This window comes from Zea mays, chromosome 8, assembly GCF_902167145.1.
Source record: "Zea mays cultivar B73 chromosome 8, Zm-B73-REFERENCE-NAM-5.0, whole genome shotgun sequence".
NCBI lineage: Eukaryota > Viridiplantae > Streptophyta > Magnoliopsida > Poales > Poaceae > Zea > Zea mays.
The window spans coordinates 139,674,656-139,691,992 of NC_050103.1; the positions used below are offsets into that span (position 1 = coordinate 139,674,656).

General features: G+C 43.4%; 1 protein-coding gene across 2 annotated transcripts; it reads left to right on the forward strand.

Moving 5' to 3' along the window:
- Positions 1 to 7,098: 7,098 nt before the first annotated feature.
- LOC100275017 (NADH dehydrogenase [ubiquinone] 1 beta subcomplex subunit 2) lies at positions 7,099 to 11,766 on the forward strand. Of its 2 annotated transcripts, none has more exons than XR_004851766.1 (4): positions 7,099 to 7,318; positions 9,939 to 9,984; positions 10,061 to 11,165; positions 11,533 to 11,766. XR_004851766.1 is itself a non-coding variant. In NM_001326463.1 (4 exons), exons 1-4 carry the CDS (start codon positions 7,212 to 7,214, stop codon positions 11,539 to 11,541), a joined length of 225 nt encoding a protein of 74 aa, NP_001313392.1. In that variant the 5' UTR covers positions 7,133 to 7,211; the 3' UTR covers positions 11,542 to 11,738. The 2 variants fall into 2 exon arrangements, 1 of the variants encoding a protein (NP_001313392.1); NM_001326463.1 differs by having other exon boundaries at positions 7,133 to 7,318; positions 10,061 to 10,123; positions 11,533 to 11,738.
- Positions 11,767 to 17,337: the final 5,571 nt, after the last annotated feature.

The window sequence follows — 17,337 nt, forward strand, 5'->3', positions numbered from 1 at the left end:
CGTACATATAGTAGAGTGCGATCAAAGTAGCTCAGAAGACGAGTCAACAGACATATATGCTGCTGAAATGGTTTGGCCAAAGTAGGCTAAATCTTCGGCTTGTGCTTCCTTACAGCCGGTTCAAAAGAAACGGCAGGAGGAGATAAAGTTTACATTTAATGTTGGTAAATGTGATAAAATATTTGATGAGTTACTTAAAAATGGCAATATTAAAATAAATCACACTGTTCCATTCATCGACGAGCTAAAATGTCGTGCATACTGCAAGTGGCATAACTCATTTTCTCATGCCACTAATGATTGTAATGTATTCCGTCGATAGATTCAATCGGCCATTAACGAAGGACGATTGAAATTTCAGGAAATGCAGGTGGACACGGAGCCCTTTCCGATGAACATGATCGACTTTGAGGGCAAAAAAGTCCTGACTCGGCCAAACACAGTCGATGAAGGCAAAGGCAAAAAGATACTCATCGGCAATGCAGGAGAGGTCGGCGAAAATTTCTTGCAGGAGAGTGGTGGCCGAGAAGACTCCTGATGGAGGGGAAACTCTGAAGGTGACCATCACAGCCTCCGGGACTAGGGGCAAACACAGACAGGGAGACAGGCGCAAGAACCCATTCTGCGCATCGCAGACGGTCCGCCATCCAGACGCGGACGGTCCGAAACTTCTCCGGACGGTCCGGAGGACACCAGCGGACGGTCCGGCCATGCTCAGGACTCACAGTGGCCACGTACCTTCAAACCACGACGACTAGAGATAGGTACGTGGAAAACAAATACATTTAAAGCAGCTGGTCGGCTGGTCAAGTCCGGCCCAACTTTCGATCAATTGTTGTCTAAATACGTGAAAAAGAAGGCCGGCCCCAGGGACCGGCCAGCAAAGCGACCCCGCTCACCCATTCATGAGCAGCGTCAGGTCAGGCCGATTGGACCACCCCACCAATCAGAAGAAATGAAAGGTCATACTGTACAATTGAGACCTAACATACCTGCATGGACACCTCCACCTCCATATCCACCTATGCCATATCCATACACATACATGCCTCCACCATATGTTCCAAATAAAATGTGGGGCATACCACCATATTCATTTGGGATGCCACAGTACCCTACTTGGGGGCACCCCAAACATCCGTTTTTGATAAGTTAGCGCCACCAGTACAAGACCGATTAAGCACCACTCAATCCGGTCATCAGGCACACACCCAACAGGATTGCCGGACCACTCGGCCTCCAAGGCCGACCAATCCGGCAGGGGGCATATGCCTGCGGCAAATAAAAGAATGACAAAAAAGGACATTATCAAAATAGGCACAGCAAATGTCGTTATAAAAAAAGAAAGCGAAGGGCCGATGATTTTTGGTGAATCAGCCAATACAACCAAAAAAGAAAATACGGCTACCAACAAAACAGTCGATCCAAAGTACTCCATGCCTCGATGGTGCCCAGCGGGATTGACACGGTCCCAAAAGAGAAAATTACAGCGCCTAAGAGCACAGGAGAGCCAGAAGAAGGAGGCGGAAAAGATATTCAATGACACACATCCACTATACCCGCCACCGCAAAAGAAATGGAGACCAAAGGCCGTTGAGGAAAAACAAACGACCACAAAAATAGAAAATCAAACAACACTTGTGCAGCACCCTGCAGGTATGGCATATAGCTCGACCAGCAAGGTTGGACAATCTGCACCAGGCACGGACCGTCCGGCCCCTACGCGCGGACCGTCCGTCCTTCACCAGGAAGCCTCCGACAACACGCCAACATCAATGGAAGAAGACGACCTACTGGGAGAAGACTTGGTCGACTACGAGGCTTCTCCAGAACACCCAGGTATGGATGTAAATGTTATTACATTTTCCGTCGATTGTACTATTATCAGCGGCGATGAACCTGTTGCTGCCCAGTTTAATTTTGGTCCTAAAGAAGCCGCCTTTACTAAACCAAAGGAATCGGTAAATCATTTAAAGCTGCTCTTCGTGCGCGGTCACATTGATGGAATACCGATTGCTAAGATGTTGGTAGATGGAGGGGCGGCTGTAAATCTAATGCCTTATTCATTATACAGAAAATTAGGTAAGCAAGATGACGAACTTGTCAAAACCAACATGACCCTCAGCGGTGTTGGGGATAGTTCGATTAAAGCCAGGGGAGTCACGTCCGTTGAATTAACCATCGGGACTAAGACCCTTGCTGCTGCATTCTTCGTCGCTGATGTAGAAGGAAATTACAGCCTAATACTAGGTAGAAATTGGATTCATGCCAACCAATGTATACCTTCTACATTACATCAAATGTTAATACAATGGGTGGGCGATGAGGTAGAACAAGTACATGCTGATGTATCGGCCTGCATCGCTGTGGCCGATACCCCTGTACTCTGGACTTATGAGACTGCTACATGTCTCACAGGAGTAGATTTTTCTGATTATCAGTTCATAAGTATAGATAAGAAAGGTTTCATTCCTGTAATGCTAGAGTCGATGGAGAATCGGCTAAATCCTAAATAAAGTTTAAATGATGAATACACACAAAGTTTATGAGTCTTTGGTCACGGACAGTTTGGCTCCCAAAGCCGGATGGTCTGGTCTTTCCCAAAACAGTTCGGACGTTAAGATCGAACATCTACCGCAGCGAAAAGACAGTATTACGGATGATCCGGTCCCTGAGACCGGAAAGTCCGCCATCACACAAAGACCATCTGATTCATCTGTGGGGGACATGATAGAGGAATTCAGAGATCTTGATAAACTAGGACAGGGATTTACATCGGCCGATCCTTTGGAGGAGTTTGACATAGGAGATGGTAACACTCCAAGGCCGACTTTTGTAAACAAGACCCTGGAGACCGATCCTAGAAATGAGATGATCGGTCTATTGAAAGAATATTCAGATTGTTTTGCTTGGAATTACACTGAGATGCCTGGACTAAGCCGAGAGATCGTCGAACATCGGCTGCCCATTAAGTCCGGTTTCAGGCCTTTCAAGCAGAAAGCTAGAACCTTTCGTCCGGATCTTCTCCCACGAATCAAGGACGAAATCCACTGGCTGTTAGAAGCTAATTTTATTAGACCTTGCAGATACGCAGAGTGGATCTCCAATATTGTGCCGGTGGAGAAGAAGGAGTCAGGTAAGCTTAGAGTGTGCATTGATTTTCGCAATTTAAATAGAGCAACTCCTAAAGACAAGTATCCCATGCCCATAGCCAACACATTAATCAATAATGCATCATGAAATAGAATTATTAGCTTTCTTGATGGTAATGCCGGATATAATCAGATTTTTATGGCCGAAGAGGATGCGTCTAAAACGGCCTTCATATGTTCAGGCTTCATTGGTTTATTTGAATGGGTTGTCATGACATTTGGTCTTAAAAATGCTGGTGCTACTTATCAGAGGGCTATGAATTTGATTTTCCATGAGTTGTTAGGAAATACTGTGGAAGTCTACATTGATGATATCGTAGTCAAATCGGTTGAGTTTAGTTCTCACATAGCTGATTTACGCAAAACCTTGATAAAATGCGGCGGTATGGTTTAAAAATGAACCCACGTAAATGTGCGTTTGGAGTGTCGGCTGGTAAGTTTTTAGGATTTATCATCCATGAACATGGCATAGAGATAGACCCTGACCGAATTAAGTCTATTCGGAATGTGGGGCCTCCGACCTGTAAAGTCGAAGTGCAGAGGTTTCTTGGCAAGGTGAATTATTTGCGAAGGTTTATTTCTAACCTAGCTGGGAAGATTGATGCCTTCACCCCTATCCTTCAGCTTAAGAATGATGTCGAATTCGCTTGGGGGCAGAGCAGCAGGAAGCATTTGATCTCATTAAAAAATACTTGTCTTCGGCTCCCGTATTAAGAGCACCACGAGCAGGAGTGCCATTCCGATTATACATTGCTGCTGAAAATAAGGTCATTGGAGCTGTTCTGACACAAGAAACTGAAGGAAAGGAGCATGTGGTGACTTATCTAAGTCGGAGGTTGGCGGATGCTGAAACAAGGTACACTCTTATTGAGAAGTTATGTTTATACTTGTTTTATGCATGCACCAAATGTAGGTATTATTTACTATCTAGTCGTTGCACTGTTTCTGGTCAAGCCGATGTAATTAAATACATGTTGCATAACCCAATCATGAGTGGTAGGATTGGTAAGTGGGCTTATGCACTTATAGAATATGACTTGGCCTATGAACCACTGAAATCTATGAGAGGCCAGGTCGTAGCAGATTTTATTGTAGAACATCGGATTAATGATACTCATAAACTAGACATGACATACCTCACTATTACTCCTTGGACTTTATATTTTGATGGATCGGTTTGCAATGAAGGGCAAGGGATTGGGATTGTGCTTGTTTCACCAAGTAATGTCTCCTTCGACTTCTCTAGCCGATTGAAAACTTATTGCACTAATAATCAAGCTGAATATGAGGCCCTCTTATTCGGCTTGGAACTTTTAAATTGTATGGGAGTAAAACATGTGAAGGCATTGGGTGATTCTCAGCTGGTTGTCCAACAAGTGTTAGAAGAATATCAATGCTTTGATGGTACTCTGAATAGTTACCTTGAAAAATGTTGGAGCATAATCCATTCTTTTGACGAATTCAGTATTCGGCATATTTCTAGAGGTGAGAATCATAGAGCTAACAATTTGGCACAAGATGCATCAGGTTATCGGATAAAGCGAGGGAGATTTCACAACACCGAAAATCTGATAACCGGTGTAGGGCCAATTCCCCAGGTCATGGACCGTCCGCGTCAGGGCACCGGACCGTCCGGGGATACTAAAAATGTTCTCTTAATTGAATCGGCTGATAATGAAGCCGATGCAAGTGATTGGAGGACACCTATACTTAATTATTTACGAAACCCCAATGTCAGGACAGATAAGAACATTCGGCGTACAGCTTTCAAGTATGTCTTGATGAGTGATGAACTTTATCGCCGAACAGTCAACGACGTCCTGCTTAAGTGCTTGGGCCCAGATGATGCTATATTAGCCATGACCAAAGTACATGGAGGGATTTGTGGTACCCATCAATCGGCTCCAAAGATGAAGTGGTTGTTGCGAAGTCTGGTTTTTATTGGCCTAACATGATAGTTGATTGTTTCAAGTACTACAAGGGATGCCAAGTGTGTCAAAAATTCGGCGACCTGCAGTTGGTCCCTGCAGCCGAATTGCATACTATCATCAAGCCTTGGCCTTTCAGAGGATGGGGATTAGACTTTATTGGCGAAATCCATCCTTTATCATCAAAGGGGCATCGGTTCGTGTTAGTTGCCACTGATTACTTTACCAAATGGACTGAAGTCGTTGCTCTGAAGAACATGACACACAAGGAGGTAATTGAGTTCATAACTGAGCATATCATTCATAGATTCAGCATTCCCCAGACCTTAACTACAGATCAAGGAACTTCTTTTATGTCAAAAGAGGTACGTGAATTTGCTGAATTATATAGGATTAAGTTGCTTAATTCATCCCCATATTATGCTCAGGCCAATGGACAGGTCGAGTCTAGTAATAGGACATTGATTAATTTGATAAAAAAGAAGATATCCGATAATCCTAAGCATTGGCATAAGATTTTGTCTGAAGCCTTATGGGCTCATAGAATATCTAAACATAGTGCTACTAAAGTATCTCCTTTTGAGCTTGTCTATGGGCAGGAAGCAGTGTTGCCTGTGGAAATAAGTTTGAATGCTGTCAGGTTTGCGAGACAAAATGATCTAACCGTCACTGATTATTATGATTCAATGATGGATAATATTGATGAGGTAACCGACAAGAGGGTGATAGCTTTGGGAGCAATAGAGAAGGACAAGATCATGGTAGCCAGGGCCTACAACAAGAAGGTCAAAGCAAAGTCATTTCAAGTAGGGGATCTGGTGTGGAAGACCATCTTGCCTCTAAGGAATAAAGACCGGAAGTTTGGGAAATGGTCGCCAAGCTGGGAGGGTCCTTATAAAGTAAAACAGGTAATGTCTGGTAACACCTATTTGCTACAAACATTGCAAGGCAAGGATTTGCCTAAGGCTTTGAATGGGCATTTGCTCAAGCAGTATCATCCTAGTATGTGGCAAGATGCTTAAGAAAACTGATGTAATCACATCGTGTTAAGATGCTTTTGGTTCGCTCAACTCCACCAAAAGGCAGGGGGCATATGTTCGACACCAAAAGGAGAAGGGCGGACGGTCCGGCCCTAGGGCCGGATGGTCCGCGGTCCGGACGGTCCGCGCCTGTGGGCCGGACGGTCCGCGCGTGCGCAGAACAGATTAGGGTTCCGAGTTTTGTGCTACGGTTGTTAGCTAAATTCGCGGGATTCGCTCGGAAATTAGTTTGTAAAGGGTCCAGCCCCCCTCCTCTATAAATAGAGAGGTATACGGCCGATTTGTAATTATCAATCGAATCAATACAACTTCTATTTCACATTTATTTCCTGTATAATTAGGAGTAGTTCTAGTCTAGTTCTAGTTTAGCCTCTCGATCCCCAAATTCTCCGCCTCTCCTCGACTCTACGTCGATTATAGGAGTCTAGGTTGGCCTGCCCAAGCCTAGACAACTCCTAGGATCTCTCCTCCCCGACGGGTCCCTCCCGGGAGCGAGATCCAGGCGCCGCCGGCGATCTTCCGCCGCCCCTGTGCACGCGCGGACCGTCCGGCCCTAGGGCGCGGATCGTCCGGCCGTCAGGCAGGGAACCCGAGCACCTACGCCAGGTCGTGGACCGTCCGGCCCTACGCCGCGGACCGTCCGCGCCTGACCAGAGAGCACCTCCGCCTCGCGCCAGGTCGCGGACCGTCCGGCCCTATGCCGCGAACCGTCCGCGTCTGACCAGAGAGCATCACCGCTGGTTCTTTTGAAGTGATTGGCGCCTCCAAAAAGGCGTCAACAGGAACCTAACGAGATCTTACTCTAAACCAAATAAGTAAATAACCTTATCTGAGACCATCTAGTCTCAGTCCCGTTGTCGCAACTAAAACCATAGTTAGAGAAGCTTCTACTGCTCCATTAAGTAGGGCCCAGTACACACGGGCCAGACCTTTCAAGTCCATGTACCACTGCCTTTCAGCCCATCTGCTATTTGGGCTTTCATGAACGGCAGCGGTACATGGGTGGGCTTCCAGATCCAGCGGCCTCACCATCACCACCCGACACGAGGACACGCGACGACTGACTAGGCGAGGGGAGCAGTCGGCGGGCGATGGTCGGCGGCGGCGCACATGGCGGCACCACCTACAAAGGCTACACCATCCCGCACAACAAGCGCTGGCACACCGTCGCCGGCAAGGGCCTCTGCGCTGTGATGTGGTACGCATGTGGACCCCCTTGCTCCCCCTCCCATTCCATCTCGCCACCCCGATCCGTCATTTTCTTCCGAATCCGGTAGCTTCCCACCGATTCTAGGCTGCCTGCCTGGACGCCTCCCTGCCTTCCCGAAACTGAACGCCGCGGCCTGTGCTATTCGCCCTCGCCGGTGGGCTTCCGCACGGTAGATCAGGAAATGCTGTGAGCAGTTATTTTTAATGGATTATTCCTAAATTGTGCGATTGGGTTGGGATTAGACGTTGTTTGCGCGCACTGTAGCAAAACTACAGGCGCAATATGCATGGCGAAAATCCGATTTGGGGACGTGGAAATGGAGTTGGGTTGCTGCCGTAAAACCTATCCAGTTTCGGCTGGACTCTGGACTGACTGCTGTATTCAAGAGCCGAAGCTCTGCACCCATGACCATCGCTGCAACCGTGCTTACCTTTACTTAACCATCTTTGCGACATTAGGATGGCCAAATTGGACTTCCATCATGTTTCAGGTCTTGTTGGGTAAATCTGATCCTTCGATGGCTTTATGTCCCCGTTCTAGTTAGAACATGTTTGACAGTGACCTTTAATTCTTATTTCATCTTCTAATCAAATGAGTTCATTCAATTCATTTCATTGTTTTCGCAACCTTAGCCAGTTGAACAAAACATATTCCCAGGTTTGGGAGTCGGGACTGTCTACTTTAGGAAAATTTTCATCTCTAAGTGTCAGCAGTTAGTAACTTTGAAAAGGCTACTGCAGTTGAGATTTTATCTTGCCGCATCTTCATTGACCCAAGTTACGAGAAACCAAAGGAAAAAACTCAGTTTTTTTTAACTGCTGAATCATGCTCTAGAAGTCTTCTGTTGAGCCCCACCCCCTTTCTGTGAGATACAGGTAATTTGGACAATCACTAACTCTTGTTGAGTTTCTGTTACTGTGTGAGCATAGATGCATTAAGCCAAAAAAACAACAACTTTAAGCTGCCTTTGTTTTCAAGCTGGACCCATGGTTATTAAAACGGTAAAACGTTAAAACGTTATGAACCAACTTTTCAACGTTTAAACGAACGTTGAAACATCTTTTCAGACATAGAATTTCAAATATAGAATAAGTTCATACATAAGTTGAGTTCACAAACCAAATAGCATTAGCATAAAAAGAAACAGATCAAGTTCAACAACACAAGTTCAACCACACAAGTTACAAAATGCCTCGTTATTTGTTGCCATTGAAATTCACTGTCACCAAATAGAGATTGATTCAACAAATTAACTGTCAGCAGAACTGGGTATTGGCGGCGGCGGCTATGGGCACCGGCGGCGGCGGCTATGGGCACTGGCGGCGGCTATGGACCGGCGGAGGCGGCTATGGACTGGGCACTGTCAGCACTCAGCACTGTCAACAAACAAATTAATTCATTGTCAGCACTCAGCAGAACTGGGCACTGGGAGCTGTGGGCGGAGGTAAGAGGGAGGAGGGGGCCGGCGACCGGCGGCGTACCTGGCGGCTATGGAGTCTCTGGACGACGGTAGCGCCGTAGCGGGCAGCACAGAGGACGTCGGCTGGGCAGCTGAGGACGGCTCGACGGCTGTGGAGGCTTAGAATTTAGGGTTTGAGGAATGAGGACGGCTAAAGACCCAGGAAGGCCCATTAACATCTAGAACGTTCAGAAAACGTCCAAAACGCCGTAGAACGTCCGTAAAACGTCCAGAACGGACGCTCTAACCCTTTTTCGTAAAACGTGCGGACGTTCTAATCCTTAATCGCGTTTTACCGTTTAAGCGACGCTTCAATAACAATGGCTGGACCTCAGTCAGCTGCAACCGTGCATACCAGAACCATCTGCGACGTCACAAAGGCTGAATCCGGCTTCTCATGCTTGCTTGACTAGCTTGAGGCTCTTTGGTATCTGATAGGAACTTTCTGACGTCTTTCTATGTCTTCCCTGTTCTGCTTACAACATGTTTGGGAACTACCTTCAACTCTTGTTTCATCTTCACATCAAATGAGTTTGATTCAAGGCATTTTTGTTTCTTTTGCAAACCTAGCCAGATGAACAAAACATATTCCCAGGTTCTGGACTATGCCCACCATATGAAATTTGATCTCTGAGTTTGTGAGCTGTTAACTTTGAAAAGGAGTTTGCAGATGACGTTTATCTTGACCACCTTTGCATCTCCATTGACCCGATCATGAGAAACCAAATAGAAAAACTTCTGATTTTTTTAACATGGAAAGTTAGAAACTACCTCACCAAACATTGTTTTCACAATGCACGATCTGCAGAAATGCATGTTGCTTGAAGTCTTTAATTGATCTTCCCACTTTCTGTGAGCAGTGAGCTGCAGGTCATTTGGACAGTCACTAACTCAGTAACTCTTGTTAAACTTCTAACCTGGTCATGTGAGAATAGATGCACTAACCTGATCAGAAAAAAATGTTTAGCTAACTTGGTTTTCAAGCTGCAGATCAAGATTCTTAATGTCGTATTTCTTCTGAAATTCTAAGTGTACACAAGGACAATCGACTTTTTTTTTCAGATATGTTACTTTAGATTTCAGAGTTTGTACCTGCAAGTTGTGATTGTGGCATGTTTTCAGAAGCATAACCAATTGTGCTACTTGCAGGTTCTGGGTCTTCTACAGGGCTAAGCAGGATGGTGCTACGCTCTTGGTAATATTCTGTTTTGTTTTGACCAACCCTGATGCTATGCTTAATCTTGGTTCAAGTTAAAGTGAAATGGTTTCAGGGTTTGCGTCATCCTTGGGATGGGCATGATGACCACTCTCATGGTCATGGACATGGGAATGAGGTAGGAGACCATCTGATCCCTTCTATTTACTTAGCATTACAGAATGCATTCTTTTAGCTTGTTTTGTTAATGAATTGCTGTTTGACTCCTGTCAATTTGCAATCTTATTTTCATTTTCATTTGATGTTTTTTTATTCCCCCGTGGCAGTTTTTTTATGTGTTATACTTTTGAAAAATTACTAACATAAGAAGAAATTATGCCTGGTGACCTAAATATTTGTTTCTGCAAATATCACTTTGTGGATTATGGTGAGAAAAATACATGTTTCGAATGTATGAGTGTTGCATGATCATTTCAATGTATTATAATATGGTGCTTTAATTGGTAAGTCTAACACCTCACGAAATAGTTGATCAGCTTAGTCTGTTCTTTATTGTGTAAACATGCTTTCCCTTTTGTTTGCATTGGGTTGGGGGAGTGTGACTGGTAATTCCCAGATATTATCAAGTGTTTTTATTTGCCATGTTTGCTTAATACTTATATCGTGCACGTTTAAGGATTTATACTTTCTAGCACTAAACTGTGTATGATGTTCTGACTGGAAATTAATAAAAACTGCAGAAAACAAAGAATCATTTGCTTACACTGATCCACCGTGCTATTCCAGTCTTATTTAAAAGAAATAAAGAAACTAGAGATGTCAATGGGGACCCGATACCCGCCAACCCGTGGGGAATTCCCTTATTAGGGTACGGGTATGAGACGAAAATTGTCCCCATGGGTATGGATATGGGACAAAATCTCCACTCATTGGGTAAACGGGTATGAGTTTGGGAAGCAATAATCCGAACCCGATTACCCATGGGTATTTCATACGTGTACACCTGTCGTGTTTGTATGAATGAGTTGAGCCGAGTCGGCCACCAAGCCCAGCACGACAGCGCACCAGGCCCTAGGTCCTAGCCCAACAAGGCAACTAGCATAGCAGACTAGTAAAAAACAAAACCCTAAAATAACCAGTCATATGCTACGCCCTACCAAGATGACGGTGACGACCATGGATTCTCATGCGCCAACGAACTCAGATGGTGACCAAGGAAGGTGAGAAAACTCCATTTCTCCATTTTTTCTATCAGTCCCGAAGTACTTATGTCTTTTCTGATGGATGGATGAATGGATCATGGTTCATGGATGAGTGCTTGTCGATGTAGTGATGTCTGAAATCTAGATTGTTTGTGCTACATGTTAGTACCTAGTTATCCCTTAATTGGGGATGGGGACCCATTGGGGACCCGAAACCCGAATGAGGATAGGTATGGGATAAGTTTTGTACCCATGATGGGTATGAGGATGGGTATGTGATGCTATAACTCGGTGGAGAATTCCCCATTGACATCTCTAAAAGAAACAGAGAATTGGAAGTCTCTCGTTCAATGGGAGCTGATGGATTTCTTGTTATTTCATGCAGAGATCGTGACATTAAGTTGCCTACTCTCGGCGGACGGTGATTTGATGCTTTGCATGTCACAACAACTAAAGATTGAGTTAATAAATTCTATCACCCTTCATGGTACTCATGTTGTATGCAACTGGTTTAGCACAAACTGGTTTCGTTACGATTGTGCTTATGTATTTGATTTGAAGCATCGGTTATGTGGAAAAGAATCTGGTTTATGTTGATAGTTCAGTACATTGCTTTGCTTCGAATCGCCCTTGCTAACATAAACAACACGTAGGCTGGTATTTCTTTGGTTCAGACGTCACATCGTACGTGAAGATTGAAAAGAAGCTACTGTACTGTACTTCCTTGCAGACATAGCTGTTAGCAGCAAAGTAAACGACTGACCAGGAAATTCTGATCCAACACCAACACTAGCGAGGTCGACCTCGACAGGACCTGAAGCTCGTGGACAGACAGTAAACAAAATGTAGCTTGTGAAATTGCAAGCGTGATTGGTCGATCTACCAACAACCTTTAACCTACCTACTCCGTTTCAAATTATATTCTAAATTACTCTGTTTTTTTAGAAACGTAGGTTGCCCCTGCTTTATTCTTCACAAATAAAGCGTTCCACTTACTACATCATTTGGGGTTTTAGCGTATTCTAAGCGCGACCATAGATTCTATAATTAGGGGTTTCTAGATTCTATAATTAGGGGTTTCTAAGCGCGACCATAGATTCTATAATTAGGGGTTTCTCACAATAGGCGTAAAAAGGTTCACCTAGCTCCTAGCTAGTGTTTTTCCACGGCCCACAAACCTCTCTCTGTAACCCATTTACCAAGTCTCCACCGAGTGTCGGATACTATAATTAGGGGTTTCTAGATTACAACCTTAAAGTATTTAGACGCTTGAGTAAGAAGAGGTCACAAGCAGACATGCTTCCAACCTTACCAAGGCACGAGGAACCTAAGTCATGAATTGATCAAGGCCAACCCCGGGAGGAGGACGTTACAGCTCGCCCGAGACCAACCTCGGACGGGAGACACACTCACGGCTCGCCCGAGGTGAACCCCGGACGAGTAGCACATTTTTTACTCGCCCGAGGGCGTTTCGAGCGAAGCTCCGGAAGGTTCCGAACTCCGCCGACCAACTTTGCGAGGTGGACCGGCCGACCAACTCACCGACGACCAACTCACTACCGAACAACCGAGCGAGTCTATGCGGCGAGACGAAAGACCAAGTCCCCGTCGAGCGAGTCTGCGAGGCGAATGACGAAGTTCCGCTGAGCGGATCCGCAAGGAAGGAACCCAGGCCGACGTTGTTGGCCCACGACAAGACAAAACGTCACCAAACCACGGCCCGGCCATACCTACAGTACCAAAAGACATCAGACAAACATGATGGAACATCCCCGCGTGCGGCGACGGATATGCCCTCACTGACTCGCGGGACCGGTCGACTCCAGATGCGGAGGCCTCAGCACTAGAGTCTATATAGTGACCCTTACACCGGAAAGGACGAGACAATGCCCCATTCTGGGTAGAGATAGCAATAGGTACCTAAAACCCGAATACCCGACGGGTTTTACCCGAGATGAAGGCTGGTACGAGATGATTTCTCTACCCGCGGGTATGTTAATGGGCAAGAACCTCTACCCAACGGGAACGAGTATTGATTCGTACTGCACATCCCATTTACCCATGGATAAAATATATCCGCATCAATGCCACTATAACCATCTAATAGAGCCCATCTTAGATAAAATAAAACCCTTCTCTAGCTATAATTTGTTTAGCTACTAAGTTATGTAATCATAGTGATTGGTATATTGGAATTTAAGACTTTCTTAGCGGGTACGAGTTACCCAACGAGTAAAATTACTCGCGCGGGTGTAACACCCTGAATTTGGGGGTATAATTTTTTTCTCTAATATCCATCAAATTCAGGTGTTACCTTTATCCTCCTCTTCCTTTTTGCTCTTTTCTTTTCATTTCAATGTAGTAGGAGCTATTTGGATGTCGTGTATTAATAAAAACCCTAAGGGTATGATGGTTGTTGCATAATACTGGAATGCATTTATTTTTCTATTTGGCGTATTGTTGCGATATGTATTCATTTAATTTGTAGCTCTTTCTGTGTATAAATATGATTAGAGAGAATAGAAACAAAAGAAAGAGAGAAAATAAAATAAACAAATAAAAAGGAAATCAGCCCTCCCCTTCAGCCTTTCAGCCTGCTCGCGGCCCACTCCCGCGTGGCCTGCCTAGCACGCGCAGCCCAGCAAGCCCCGCGGCCCAGCTCCCGCAGCCCACCCCGCGCGCCCCCGCGGCCGTGTCGCACGACAATAAACTATTTTCGCCTAAAATCACTCACGTTAATTAATTTACGTAATTAAACCGCAAGTAACCGAGTAGCAAACCCATCTAAGCTAAGCGTCAATTTTATCTATGCATGTGATAGTTATCTGTTAGTATGACTAGATCGAGTTAAAATATTGTAATTAATATCCGCTTAGCATGCACGCGATATCTCTCGACCGTTGCGTCGATCGCCTCGGTTCCTCTGCCGCGTGTGTCGTCTCTTGCTGATCGCGTGTGTCTCGCGCGCTGTCCGCGCGCTATTTAATTATTTCCATTATGGTCGCTCGCGCTATTTAGTCAATTCTTGTTTAGTTGTCGGTTATTTAAAATAACAATTTAATTAGAACGAGTCTATAGCATTAATCCGTGCTTTTATAAATATAAATGTTAATTAACTTGATTAATACCAGCTTAAATAATTTTATTTAATTATTTGTTGTTCGCGCGCGGCATTGTTTGCGCGTCAGCAAGCCGTTCACGTGCGTAGTCGCGTTAACTCGTGCATGTCGCGCACCGTCGTGCGCGTTGTTTCGCGTGTCATCCGCGCGCTGTTTTGTACAGTGTCGCGTGTTGATCACGCGTGTCGCGCGACGTCTACGTGTGATAATAAATTATTTTCGCTTGTAAAGATTCATATTAACGATGTTAATGCATCATGTCATATAGTTTAGATAATTAACTTAAGGTTCGCTCGAATAATATTTATTAGATTAATATTCTAACTAGATTAAATGTGTAGTGTTCCACTTGAGGCTTTTATAATAAATATTAACATGGTAAATATTAACTTAACATGATTAATGCCACCTCAAAGGTTTGGTGAATTAATATTTGTTTAGTATAAACACGATGATTATTAGTGATTCTCGCGTGCTGTTCCGCACGTGGTGTCGTGATGATTCGTGCGTCGTTCGCGCTGGTCGCACGCACTGTTTCGTGTGTCGTCAGCGTGCTATGTCACGCGTGTCCGCGCGTCATTTGCACGCTGTCGTGTTGTTTCACGCGTCGTAAATTCACCTCGCTTAGAATCTCCTGCTTTAATTAAATTAATTAATTAACTAACATTTGTTAGTGTAACAGATTAATCAAACTAAATGATGTATAATATTCATATTTGATAATGTCGAATTAAATGTTATAGGTAATACTGGTTTAGAATAAACCCGTTAACTTCTTGACCATAGCTTCGGGTTCGACGTTTCTTTTCCTCGTGTGACCATAGCATTGCGCTCTTTTTCGTATTGCATGTTTTATTATTATTATGCTTTTCTTTGAATGGTGTAATGTTCTTATGCATATACTAGGTGAGTGCCCGTGCGTTGCAACGGAACACAAACTATTCGTTAAAATGTTAGTCCATAATGATTACAGTAAGAAAAACAACACATAATTTATAATCAACATCGTAGTCCTCTGCAGAGACAATGTTTGAGAGAGCTCATGCTAACAAAACAAAAAATCTAAAAGATAATTATTTATACGCAGATGTTCTTCTAATAATATTTCACATGTCCTATGTAATGAAAACCATCAATTGTCACTATTTCAGTATTCCTTGTGATTTAATCTTCTCCCATACATGTAGCAAACCTTGTATGCATAGATGAAAAGCAAAGGAGGCAAAATTGGCAGAGATATATACTTGTAGTTCTATTGTAATTTCTCGAACAAATGGCACAAGCGAGTACACATTTATTAATATAGCAGAAAAATAACACAAAAAATAGCCAAAGAAGGAAAGAAAAAGAAAAACAAATAAAAACTACCAATAACACCCAAAAAACTAAGTACTTTGCAATATGGAAATATGGATTCCACTGCACGTAAACCTTTCTATCTAAAGAAAATCTGATCTGATGAAAGAGTGGAACATAGATACATAACCTGACCTGAAACCATACTCATAACTCTCAGTTTATCAGGTGAGCGGTCAGTACAATGATAGAGCCAAAATCAGAATTAGCTTGTAACGGGCATCAAAACAACAATCACCGTCACCATGTTCACGCTGCATCAGCCAGAGGGCGACAACATCGTAGCATACTCGAGGTAGTAGAAGCAGCATGCGGGAATCGACTCCACAGCGGACAACAGGGACCCGACCTTGTAATGTCCCTCATTCCTAAATGATGAATGTGGTAACCTTTTGTTGCAGTCTAGAAATTAGTTTGAAAGCAGCACAAAAAAGTTAATACATATAAAAGAGTTAGCACTATAGATTAAGTAGGTTACAATTTGATTTGGTAGAGGCAAATACATCATTGTGGCAGAAGCAGCAATATGTCCAAGTGGTAGGTGCTTCATACATCATATTAGCCTCCACAATACAAAGAGCTTGTCATTACAGACAACAAATTCCACTATTAAAATCACAGCAATCCTGAACCAAATGTCGACTACTTTAAATTAAGAGGAAAGATACATAAAACACAACTATTGGAACATGTCATTTACAAGTCTTATAAAGCCATGCAAGTTAAACCATTGAAACAGAGCATGTTATATGTTGACATATAGAACCTACAAGGCATGCAGGCAAGACAGGCTTGTCAAATATGTGAATATAATCAATTTATGGGCATCATTTTTAGCCTTATCTTATGTGCTTATTAAAGAAAATAGTATTTTTAATGTCTAACTTGTTCAAACTTGATCCTTTGTTCTCCTGTCAATTTCACTGTTATATTAAAAGTAAACACATAGTAGAATAGTTGAAATTGGCTAGTAAGATTTGTGAAACAGAGAGACAAGCATATTAGTGAAACCTCTTCGCTCCAATTCTTCACTAAATTTAAAGAATAAAACTTAGAACTAACTTGCATTAAAGAAATCAACAAAAGGACAATATATTCTAAAAAATGGAAGGGAAGTAAACACTTATTAGTTGTTATTTCTAAAAAATGGGAGGTTATTACATCACAAATCATCACTCAAAGGCAGGTTATTATCAACTACATAATGATTAGATATGCATATAATCGATCTCTGCTTGTTTCCTTTTATGCTTCCTAAATGTGAAAATTGTAGAGTAGTATCCTCTCTCCTGTCCTAAAAATGAGTACTCATACCTGAGCTCAACAGTTCTAAAGTATGAAAGATAAATATAAGAAAACAAGTACTATTCTTACCCAATGATGAGGCATGATGCCAGAGATTGATGATCTGAATTCATGATGTCCTCCACCGAGTATCTTGCCTCGCCGATGATCTATCACACATCGTAGCAATATATCTAATTCTAATCCTGATGAAACGTGCTGAAGATATATAACTAAATATTAGGCGCAATAAAAATATAGATTGAGAAACACCTAATTGTCCCCAATTTACTCATTTGTGTCCAGTAAATCTTCTCTCCGTGTCCCTCAAAAGATGACTCCCACGTAGTCCTAAATCCACAATTTTTATTCTCTTTGTTTACTATTTTGAGTCTGATTGGTAAATGGTGATACCTTGCTTGCTAGATTTG

Excerpts from the sequence above, each read along its gene's own strand:
- LOC100275017 (NM_001326463.1), top strand. The coding sequence starts at position 7,212 with ATGGTCGGCGGCGGCGCACATGGCGGCACCACCTACAAAGGCTACACC. Across the intron at positions 7,319-9,938 it reads GGCCTCTGCGCTGTGATGTG|GTTCTGGGTCTTCTACAGGG; the intron begins GTACGCATGTGG and ends TGCTACTTGCAG. Across the intron at positions 9,985-10,060 it reads AGGATGGTGCTACGCTCTTG|GGTTTGCGTCATCCTTGGGA; the intron begins GTAATATTCTGT and ends AAATGGTTTCAG.